The 12,752-nt window shown below is 37.4% G+C and overlaps 1 protein-coding gene across 2 annotated transcripts in view; it reads left to right on the plus strand.

Moving 5' to 3' along the window:
* The window catches only part of LOC139120638 (leucine-rich repeat-containing protein 27-like), a 52,406-nt gene that overhangs the window by 15,310 nt on the left and 24,344 nt on the right, over positions 1-12,752 (plus strand). For both annotated transcript variants that reach the window (XM_070685155.1, XM_070685156.1), the window contains exon 7: positions 11,558-11,646. In XM_070685155.1, coding sequence (XP_070541256.1) covers positions 11,558-11,646 — 89 coding nt within the window. The remainder of the gene's footprint in view (positions 1-11,557; positions 11,647-12,752) is intronic.

The following is a 12,752-nucleotide window of genomic DNA, read 5'->3' on the forward strand; positions in this document are numbered from 1 at the left end:
ACGTCAACGAATGCTCCCGAAAATCTGGATCTTTCAACAACCATGGTGTAAATTAAAGCACTGTTCCAACATATTACGTTTTGTGAATACTTGTGGCATCACCCTGTTGGCGAAATTCTCTCATTTTTTCCATTTTAAGTTGATTTTTTATGCCAAAACTGCTTCGATGCTGTGTTCGAAGCGTCCAACAAACAATAGATGAAAGCATTCAAACAGCTGCCAATCACGAGGGGACGCGCAAAGGTGCAAACGATCAAACATTTGTTGTGTACATCGGATCGATTACGATGTCAACAATGAATAAACGATTCTTACTACTGAACGAAAAAACTTGACCAACGGTTACTGAACACGCGCCTCAATGAATTCAGACACAAACGGACTACTTCATGGTTTCAAGCAGATTGCCTCTCCCTTTTTGTTCGTTGATATGTGTACCTGTAGGCCTATGAATGGGTGATGTGTGTGTTGACCTGCAGTACGATATTTTACGATAGATCGCTTTTGGAAGTATGTTGTGGCCTAGCCCTGCGTACGATGCCGTGTGTTCCCGGCGTTATACGGCCCCCCACCACAGCTCTGCTGATTACCATGGACAAAACCGGCAACATGCGGATCCAATTTGGACGGAGCACGAAAAACTATTTCTAACTGTATTCGGCCGAAATCAACTCGATTCCGATCTACATGTATGCAGCCTACCCAAACCACTCAACCGCTCACAGACTGCGAAAAAATGCTCTCGTGACGTCCAAAACCGTTGTTTGCTCGCGATGCACGGTCAATGGCTCATGCAGTGGACGGGAATATGCATTGGATACGTTCATGTCACGATTACATGTATACAGGTGCCCATGAGCTTCATTATTTCCTGTCGGGTCGGGGCGATGAAACTAAATCATGATTGATTCATCTCTGTCGGATTTGACCAAAAAGAGACACTTGACATAGATTATAGCATCAAATTATGACCGTTCAGACTGAAACATGATAAAAGGTCTGAAGATCGCCGTGATCGGTGATGTCTTTCTTCTCTATAGGCCTACGTTTTTCTGAGCTAGTTTTTTACTAAATTGTTCGAGTATTAGCTGACGTTTTTTTGAAAACTTAATCAACTTTTCTTTCCCAACCAGGGCACAACATTACCTTTTTTACTTTCATGGTAACCTAGGATGAATTAAATCGCAGATTAATAGACTCTTATGTTCTTCCTCGATTGTCTGTGACTGATTTTGCTATCCCAATATCGATATTGCGTTCGCACTCGGGTGTCTTGAAACTTACGTCATTCACTGAAATAGTTTTCGGACAAACTCAAGAAATTCGACAACTACTAACGAATAGTCGGCAAAATTTACAGAGACAAGCAATAATAATTATGGTCATTTTACCGTCTTTTTTACCATTTTTGCCGTCTTTAGATAAGCGGACTCGTTTGACGGAAACAGTATATAACGATCTGAGTTCCCATATTTTTACCCTACCGTGCGAGTGTAGTATATTCGAATGAGTGAGATCATAATCTTACGCTGTTCCGAGTGGTCTGGAGATTTTTTATAATATACAATAAATTGACCTTATCAAAATTACTCTGTTTACATTGCTTGGATATTGATTTTTTTCCTTACGTTTTGACTGTTGATTTGAAGTCTTTTGATTCTCCATTGGCAACAGCACATGTACGGTTACAACCGCCATGTGATGACCAGAGTGTGATTGTAAAGTTGTCGGGAAGTTGTTCAGAAGAAAAATCATTTTGTATTTAGAGGCTTCAGTTCGGGATTTTTCAAGATAAACAAATCATTATACATTTCCCACGTCTTTGAAACGGGGATTACGGTAATGTGATGAATGTGATGAAAATTTTGTGAACGTCTTTGCAATGTGTTCCCACGATGAGTGTGAACTGATTCTTTGTTAGTAAAAATCGTCAGAAATGGTCCAGTGACCGTGATAAAATAAACACAGATGCAAAACCATTGCGAGGAAGATAGTAAGAAATTCACATTGTAATATTTGCTGTCGTATTTCTCAGCAGGAATAACCCATTTTTACACGTTGTGTGTAAGAACAGCAAGCAGGTGTTCGGCAGCCAATTGCTTCTATCATAATAATCTTGATCGCAGCTATTTGGCGAGAAGACAGCGGGTACTTATAATCTCGCAAAATTATTGATATCATGTCTTTGTGTCAAAAAATTTTCGATCGGAGGCAGCTCAAATCAACAGCCGTGATATATTCGGAATCGTGTTCTCACTGGACACCGAACTATCTGCTATCAACAGTACGTTATATACCATCGGCGGTAACACATTGGTCGTAATCTTGTCTAATTCTGCCCTGCCTTTGTACCGTCCAGAAATTTCAAAGCTAGATTTTTCACCCTGACATATAATACAGCGACCTTGCACACTAATGATCATTCCACTGTTTCTATTGGGGTTTGTTGGTTTTTTAATTTGCTCCGTGGCCGAGGTAAGATTTTTTCAATACGATACACAGTTTGAAATTTTTTCAAGGTAAATTTAGTATATTCCCAGTTTGTGGGGTAAAGTTTTCTGGAGTGAAGGTTTGAGTTGACGCTGATAGAGTAGACGTCGAAGCCCGGCACAGTTGACTGGGACCCGGTCGGTTTGGGGTCGTTTAGTCCAGAAACCTGCAGCAGAGTTCTGTATGATCACCGTTCGGCATTTGGGTGATTTTTTGGTCAAAGTAATGCAGTAACAATGTATGCCAGATTCTTTGTGTTGTTTTTGTCACAACCGTCATACGCGTATACGGACGGTTTTCGATTAAAAACGGTATGTAGTAATATCCAGTGCTCGTAAATGCATGCAAAATTTATTCTGTGACTGTTTACGCAGCAGTCGTAAATACGACTAGGATTTACCACCACGTAACAACTGTAAACACCGCATCAACAGTCCATACGAAAATTTTGTGCTGAATCGAGAGAGATAACAATTGCGGTAGAAAAGGTCAGTCCATCATCCGTCAAAGTTGTTGATAGGAAAAATCTTCACTGAGCGCCAACTACATGAGTGGCTGTTATAGTTGTACACGTAGTTCTGTGGGCTTTCCACTGTCCCTTGTTATGAGCTATGTTCAAAGTGCGTCAAGCTACGAATATTTTCATGTACTGAGTTACAGACATCGGTGAAGTACCGGGTACATTGATTTTGTTCAAAACCACTGCCTGTTTGTTCCTCGTATTGTTTTTTGTGTCCCTAACGTCGACTGGCTCTATGTGCGTACAAACATAGCAGTCGGGATTAAGATTTCCTGGATAAATAGATTTATTCCGCCTCTGACGCAAAGATACACACTGTTTTACATGTGCCACTCCTAGGCCTGGATCGATTTCCATACCTTTAAACACAGTGTGAGGTTCCACAATGTGTACACAGTGCTGTGTACATGCAGTGATAAAGCTTGCTTCCATAAGCAAAAGGCATAAATTTGTAAAGCCGTCCATCCATAAGTCGGCCATTCATTAAAGATATATGAAAAAGTAATCTAAAGACTAAAATTTAATATAAAAGTTAATAAAGAATGGAGGCGTGTACAGTTCCTGAGGTAATTTATTTATTTTTATCTATTTTGTCAACAGCGTTTAGTGACATTGGTGTGCATGTTGTACTCTTACAGACTATCCAGTAGTTACATATTTTGATCTAAAATGGCAAAAAGCAATAAAGAATTTTGCCGGGAATGACAGCCGGCATTGGAATTGAAATATGTAAAAGCCAGATCTCAGGAGCAGCAATTTCTGTAGTCCTCATGAAAGGAAGTCTTTGCTACATAAATTATGTGTCAATTTGCATGTATAATTTTTTTAATCAAAATTCAAATGTGAAAAGAGCTCAAATTTCTGTACAGTACAGTCAAGGTAGACCTGACAAGATATAGAGACAGACAGACAGACAGATGACAGGCAGACATACAGACAGACAGATGACAGAGAGACAGAGAGCAAAGAAAGGAGATTCTGAGAACAAAGTGGCAAAATCTGCTCATTCTACACACACTTGAAAGCCAAAGCATTCAATTGAAACAGGAATATGAAATGACCTTTAAAAGCTGCAAAAATGCAGAAAAGCTCCAAAGGCATTGCACGAACTGATTGGCAGCGCCTAAGAGAGTAAGTGCTATGAGAGTCTTATTTCTAGGCTGCAAATTACATCAAATAGATGCCGCCCCTACAGGACTCCAGAGTGGAAGAGTTTCAACACTGTGCTTAGACTGAGCGAAGAAAGTTCATTGTCTGAAAACTCAGCTTGATCAAAAGAATTCATGTTTCAAGGAAATTTATTACGCCAAAGCATGTTTGATAACCTGCATATATATGTTTTGGCAAAGCTGTCAGTAAATTCAGTCATCAGCAATGGTTATGATATTATGCAGCAGTCATGAAGTGTTTGCTAAAACAACCATTGCCATTTGGTCACCTGTATTCATGTACTCAGGAATTACACACAGGATAGTACGAATATGAAACAGCGAGAGAAAAAATGAAAAACATAGTAATGTCTTTGTAATGTCATCAAGTGGAATAATGATTTACAATATACTGTAACTTGACTAATTATCTCTCAGAAGTACATTACTCAACACTGTGTTACCCTTTACAAAATCCGGTAGGTATTTCTGATAATGTGCTGTCTGTATTTCACATTTATGTTCTCGGTAATCCTTGGAGCAAAAAGACAACGTGGGTGTTAAGGTTCTGTCCATGCTATCATTACTTGTGATTTGAAATCAAGAAAAGTTAGTCAAATGGAAAAGTTCCACAAAGCAGCCTGTCGTACCCACTGTTTCCATAGCAACCAATACAGATGGCACACATAGATTCCCGCTGATAATTTTTCAGTGAAATGCACATGCATCAGGCAAATATACTCAAATTTTTCAGATTCTTTACAAACTCCTTTAAATAATTTCTGTTGTCAACCAGATCATTTGTGCACCATTATTCCATAGTGGTATACAGGTGATATGTTCTGTGCCTTTGTAGTTAAACAGGGATTTATTCACAGTGTTTTTCCGAAAGGATGAAATTGGTTTATGTTACAAACTATGTACTAATGTGTATTCAAGTTTTTTAATAGTATTGGAAGAGATAAAAATTGAAAACCTTAATGACCATATCTTGAAAAAACTTTCAAATATTAAACTCTCTTTGTTCTACTTTTCACTGTCCATTCTCTCGCAGAAGACCAGTAGACCTTATATTTTGTTAGGTGTACCTGAAGAACACACGGCCTAATGTTTATCATGAAATAATGGAGTGTTTTAAGGGGCCTTTCATGACAGCTTTTTGAAACAAGTGGCCCCCTAGGACCATGTTGAATTGTAAAACAGTGTAGTGTGGGCAGAGACTTGTCTTACCCAGTTAGATCACCATGATGTCTTGAGGAAATGTTTATTTCATGATATTTTCAATGCATTTGCAAAATTTTATCCGGTAACAGTGACACCTGTGCCGATAAATAAAGACATATGTCAAGTAGAGTTATATTATCAGATGAGACATCGTAGCTCAGTAGGTGGAAAGTTCCCAGTCCTTAAACTGATCAATAAGAAATTGTCAGAGACAACTTACAGACTGTATATAAAATGTATGAGTTCTCTTGATATTTCAGTAGAATTTGATAAAAAACAGAGGGTGTCCCTTAAGATTATTTTGTCGACCGTGGTTGATGTTGTACAGCAAATGATGCTGATAAGTTCAGCCATGGGAACACAACCTTGTTAGCCAGAGCATGGGTCGTCTTAAATATATTCTGTTGAAACCGTGAGTTGCACACTCAAACAGTTGTAGGCATGCGTTGACTTTAATTGTTCTGACAACGTGAAGGTGATCTTTGTCAGCGTGATCAAAAAGAAAAAGTATCCCAAACTAATTATTGGCTGAGGTAATTAAAAGTTTTCCTACACTAGAGGAGCAACCAAGTGTCAACAGGGTGCAGTATGTGAGAAAGAGAAGGAAATGAAGTTCCCTGATATTGGGCGCTGCGTTCTCCTGAACGGATCAGGAGTTACCCTTAGTAACGCCAATTCTTGATTTTTGGAACGTAAAGAGTCGTCTGTGTAAAAGTATAGAGTCCTTTGGTGGCTTTCTGTTAAACAGAAAATACCAGAGTGTGTCACATTCTCTTTGACTCTGTGAAATGATTGCATGGTTGTCAAAAGAATGCATATGAAATCCACAGGACTTGCGAATCCCTACAGCCAAGCTTTGCCTTCACTTTGACAATAAGAAGAAAACCCTCCAGAATTAAAAAGAAAGAGGCAACAGCAAATAGAGGAACCTGGATGTCATAGCTGCGATTTTGTCCCCTGATATTTTCTGTGTTTAGTCATGGAGATATTGGACTGATATTTATGAGGACTGTGCTCACAAGTGAAATAAGCTCTCCTTTGTTGATAGCGATACATGTACCCTAGCTACATGTATCAAGGTTAGTAATAAGGTTATAATCATACGGATGGAGAACAGCAGGGCTTCCACTTGTTGTGAAGGTTGCCAGAGAACGGTTTAATGTGACAAACTGGAGCTATGAAGTTTCCCAGAAAACAGTTGAATGTGCATAAATACACACTGAACTGAGCAGCTGAGAAAATGGACCAAACAGAGAGAGTGGAAAGGTTTGACATGATGAAGGATTCACCTGGCGATATTGGATACCCAGTAGGGTAACAAAAAATTAGATTAGCTGGGCGGCTGTTATTTGCACTTCAGTGAAAATCTTGTTAAGAGTAAAGTTCATCATCGAACACAATTTTCCTTCCGATGAAAGCTGTCCTCTTGAGCATCAACCCTGCTTTGACCTGTGACCCCTACTACACTGGATTTGTGACCATGTTGAACAGTGATAGTCATGCCGAGAAAGAGAAAAATCTTTGTTTCTAGTTTTACACGTCATGTTACAAAGCATGCTGATTTGGGGGAATTTTCTTATCAACAATTTACGAGTCAGTTCTTTTACTGTAACTGAACAAAATTTGGCATTTTTCGTTAACCAGTGTTTCCATATGGATTTGTCAAATCATGAAATACAAAGAGTGTTGCTGTAATGGGTTAACTATCTCCACAGCACTTCCCAAAATTTGTGAATTGAAATGTCATGATTTTATTAGATCATAAATCTTTTTCAGAAAGTAGTGATGGCTATTGAAATATTATCCTCACAAAAAGTGACGTCTGCATGGTTTCATTGAACGTTGTGACGTGAAACATATTTTTTGGTCAGCATGGCCTTGTGCCTCACAAACACTATTACCAGTAGATGGCATCTAGAATTGAATTATATTGCCTCTTCCCTCCATAGAACTAAATCACTGGCAGGAAACATCCCGATTTTGATTAACAGAAAATTTCAATTTTCATGGTATCCCTTTTGGGAAATGCGCTTGAAAGGTTGCAGCCAGATTGAGAAATGGATAAAAGAAAGATTACGCGAAAATGAGAAGCACTTTCCATATCTTTGGAGAAATTACTGAACATGGATTTTTTAACTCAATTTCGAATGTACGGTGAAATTGTTGCCCTTGATTGTATGATCTAATACAGGCTGAATGTGAACTCTGAATCAGAAGGTGATAATTTATCAGATCCTAAATGACAGTCAAGTTGCATGGACCTTATTAATACAGCTAACAAAATTTCACCATAGTTTATGATGCAGTAATATTGTTCTGTTACCAAGCAACAGATTTCCATTGCAGCCCCGTCCCTATGGAAACATGCAAGACTGCCGCTGCTGGTTGTCAAGGGAAAATATCACAGACCTGTTAAAAATCCCAAGAGCCGTACTAATTACAGCAGTGAAACCATCGCTGTGTTCCATGGAATTCACTCTAGTACCAGAGAAGCCCTGTTGAACCTTGGAGTAAATTTTCTACTTCAAAGACAGATCATCATATTAATAATGATTCACACATAAAAATAGTTCATTTTGTGTTTTTGTTTTTATCTGATACTTCTTAATGACTACAAAAATAGATACAAGGATGCTGCAACTAATTGTGATAGATTTCATTCCCACAAGCTGTATTTTCAAGATGGCCATGAAAAGCTGTGGATCTCTTCATCCCTTGACCCTTAACAAAAGTAGTGATGAGTATAGATCACTTAGTGAACTGACCCTGAAAGAAAACTAGGGGTGGAAAGAAATTAATCGTGTCTCATCTTCAACTCAGCTTGCAGTCTCCCATTATCTATTTAAACCCTTCCACTCAACTGTGCCTGATTGTGGCCACTTTGCATTTTTGCGAGGAATTTCTTCCATCAAGGAGACAGTACGGGAATCACCAGTTAGCAGGTTTCCTGGGGTCAGAATTCAGGACCCGCTGTGATTGAATTGGATAGTAAGAATTACAGTGTTGCTGATGCCTAGATCATCCTTACATCTGACGGTGATGGTATTGCCTGTGCAGAATTTGCGAGTTCCAACAGTCTGAACACAAGCTGTGGTTTAAATTTGCTCAGTAATATCCCCATTCCTGTTAAAGCTCCACTACCTATAACTTTAATATATTTTCTTGAATTTTGCTCTTGTTTGTAAAATGCAGTTGCTTCTCCCACTCCAAAAATCATGTCAAAACATGGTGCTCAACTCTTCAACACAGTATGTCTGTAAGTAATGTCCAATTTTATGGTGGACAACTCAGTTTTACTCTAGAAATGATTATTTGTCAACAATAACATTGCATATTGTGTGCAATGCATTACATCAGCAATACTGATGCATTTCAATAAACTTTTATGAGAATAATACGAAAATGTACTTTTTTTATAGAGCATTATCAAAAGTTACAGCTAGAATCCATTAATAACCATAAAACAGGTAGGAAACAATAACGCTTCCGAAGGGCTAGATTTTCTACTGATAAAATCCAGTACAATATTTAATCTCCCCGTCTGACTTCACATAATTGTTTTCATGATGCCATAAAAGTTTATTATGCTATTCCAAGAATTAGAAACTTTTTTCTGATAAGGTGAAACATTTGTCAGTGTCTGATGCATTTTATCACTAAAGAGTGCCTTTTATAACAAAATGGTTTGTGTAAATGCTTGAACATACTATTCATAGATGATAAAATGGACGTCTTCATCTTCTGTACCTCCTATAGTTAATTTCTCTAATTTTTTACAAAGTATACAAATCATTAAATGCCTATCATTATAATTGGTTCTTTGATGATATACAAACTAATATATATAATATCTTCTTAAAGACTCATTCCTAATGGCATAAATATTCCCTCCTTAATGTATAAAGATAAATATTTGCCCAAAAGTTACCTCCTACGCATACACCTTATTTCTATTGTCAAATGTTTTTAAACTGTAGACACACAGCTAGGAAAAACATTATTGTCCTATAGATATTTTCTATTTGATGAGCTTGACGTCATAAACCCCATCAGACTGATAACAATGTTTTCGTTTTCCATGTAGTTTGGATTGACTAAATTAAAATGGTACAGAAACAAGCAAGAAAATGAATAATCATTAAAACTAGTCAACCTGGAACTCACAAACTGCCCTATTTTCAGTTGGATAATAAAAAAAACTTTTCTGCTTTTTCATACTTTTACTTATATTTACTTATATGTACTTATAAAGACATTTCTGTGTTATAGACACTTCTGTTGGAAAACCTGGTGGCACGTAATATACCAATACATCCTGTAATGTCTTGGTTATTTCCTGCAACTTATTCCATACCTCAGTCTAGAAATTGTAATTTCCATGCAGAGTCCATATAACTGGAATTGCTTGGCTCACAGCAGTTGTAAATTTAAATTAAGAAGATTGCAACTGATGTTAAATTTGCTCAGTACAGAAAAATGAAACCTACTTTATTGCCGTACAGTGCAAATGTAATTCTTGTATCAAATACATATATCTGATCTATCTCATTTGCACTGCATTAACTTGTATAAAATGCTTGTAAAGTACATATATATTTTGATATTAAAGTTTGCAAAGTCCATAGAAGTGTTCCCAGGGTCTGATTTTGTTGCAAGTGATATTTATATCATGAACTCATCACTGCTGTCTCGGTGTTTCAATAATCGGTAATACATGTACTTCTATGAACATTGTGATTTATGGGTTTTAGATAGAAATTTTGAAGTGTCTATATCAGAATTGTTGATCTACATGTACCAGAGTAGAATCATGGAGTCAAACAAGCCAGTAGTATTCTGAAAGCCAGATCTTTTATTGAACGCACTTCATTTGATCTAGGCTTAGAAAACTTGTTGACTTTTGCAGGGGACAGATTCTCCTATTAGCCTGGAACTAACAATCTTAGGCAGTCTACGTCAGAGCCAGCATATCACACTGAAAACCTCTTAATACTGTCATACTGTCAAGTTTTACTGTGATTCTTCCGTTTACCATGGCAGAGTTGGGCTGCTGTATAGGGAGATTAGGGTAAAAGCATGCGATGAGAAAAAATATAAAAAAGAATGGTGATGAAAATGCCAGTAGGTTTGTGAACAAAAAATTTCATATTTCATGGCTAAGTATGAGTAAAATTTGATAAAAACATTGTTGACCACCACCATCGAATCATTTGCTCTTCCAGCAGGGAATGGTCAACAAACGGTCATCTGTAAATGTGTTTTGCATGCCCACGGGTTTCCTCTTCCGAAAAGTTTGCTCAGTTACAAATTTCTTGAAACAAACTTTATAATACAAACTACGAATATGAGTTAGATTAACAGGACAGGTTGTTGGAAGTTGTGTTTTCAGAAAAAATGTAATTCAAAATAGTGCAAAACAAGAACTGCAGGTGCATCTTCAAAATTTCAATAATGTTTGAAAGTAATCTGGAAAGCTGGTGCAGGGATGACATACTGTATCCTCAATCCACTTGTCTATAGACCTCCATTAGCCTACAATCGGGACTGGAAACTCACTTTTTGAAATAAGCCGATTGAAAATTCCCAGACAGACGGATTTGTAATCAGTGCAACTCAGAGCGGAAGAGGTCATAAAATACACATCCCTTGTTCCAGAAGATTTGATAGATATGGTCTAGCCTATGAATAATAATAGGAGCAATCATGACACTGGCGTTGCAGATTTGTAGTCGGGCCACGTTTTCAGCAGGGTTTATCCATTCAACAGAGCAGATGATAGCTTTTGTGTATGCACAGGTTATTTTTAGGAACACTTTGGCGTAAATGACAGCTTGATGAAAAGATACATTTTGTCACCGACTGAAAAGGTATAATTCCTTCACAATTAAGCAATAAGCCGAGATATTAAAATTCAGCCAGGGTGGAGGAAAGATGTCACATATATTTGCTATTTAAAATTCATGTTTCTGTAATTCTCAAAGCATTTAACACAAATTGAAATTTACGTCAGAAGAAACTAGATGCGTCAAGAGAATCCTATAAAATTGTATGTTATGGCACTTGGTTCCAAACTGTGTCTTGTATCTACATTCTTATAGATTATCAGTTGCACATTTACCACATATCTCTCTCTCTCTCTCTCTCTCCTCTCTCTCTCTCTCTCTCACTTTTACAGGGATCAAGAAATGTTGATGAACTGGCGGGATGATACACGGGAACTGCAGCGGAAACACTACATAAGGGCCCTGCAGATGAACAAAGATGGTAAGTTTTTTGAAGAAAAATAAACAATTTTTGGAAAGAAAGAACGACCAAAAGTATATTTTTATCACTTATCCTTTTTTCTCATTTACAATATGTGGCACGGTATTTGCTGTGTAATATGTTGAAGAAAGGTACCACGGTATTGTGTGTGAAATATTGATTTTATAAATGTTAAGTTACCATGTGAAAACTTAGGATGGCTTCGCATGTACCCCTCATTGGTAGCAAAGAGTTTAATTTTCAAATTTTCATCGGGCAAATGACATTGGAAAGATAAAATCTGCTTAAACGATCGATCATTTCTCAACCCACTCAATCTGCATTAGATTTTCAAATATACAACAAACCCAGGCCATTGCATTAAAACATCCTATCAATTCCCATTATCAAATTTGTATTACCTGTTATATATGAGTGTGTAAAAACGTCATAGCTTAGCAACTCATCAGTGGAGTTAGGCTCTCACGCCCACTCTCTGTTCTAAATTTGACCACAATTTCAACTCAAGCAGTCTGGACAACCAGTGGTATCAGTATGTATTTTTAACCTCTCACTCCCATTTTGCCGGAATGTATCATCCCTGCCTCAACACCTGATCACATCATCTCAAGACGGTAGGGTTTGACCGAGGGAGAGTTTTTGACGAGTAAACCGTGAACTGTAATTTTACCTGGTACATGTAGTTAGATTACTTAGATCTGAATGTACAGACATGACGTGAATAATCATATTGATAGTAGTATTTTTTGAACAAGCAAGAAAATGTAAATCAGCTGATATGTGTACAGACAGTAATCGTGTATTCTCTCCTTTAAGGTAAATTTACAGTAAATGTGCATTATTCTGCACGGATGCACATCAACACCAGTATCTCAGGTGCAAAAATACCAAGATTTATATTTCAGTGAAAGCGGTATTATGTTTGTGGTCAAAAGTATTTCTCACACGCTTGGTGTGAAATACACTCATGCCTTAGCTGTTAAACACAATAACATACTAACACCAGTGTAAAAAATATCAGAATAATCAAAGCTGTTACTACAGGAAATCCAAATGGAATCGTGTGAAATCCACCACAAAATACTGCTACTGTGTATCCTGAGAAC

Source organism: Ptychodera flava, chromosome 20, assembly GCF_041260155.1.
Source record: "Ptychodera flava strain L36383 chromosome 20, AS_Pfla_20210202, whole genome shotgun sequence".
Classification (NCBI taxonomy): Eukaryota; Metazoa; Hemichordata; class Enteropneusta; family Ptychoderidae; genus Ptychodera; species Ptychodera flava.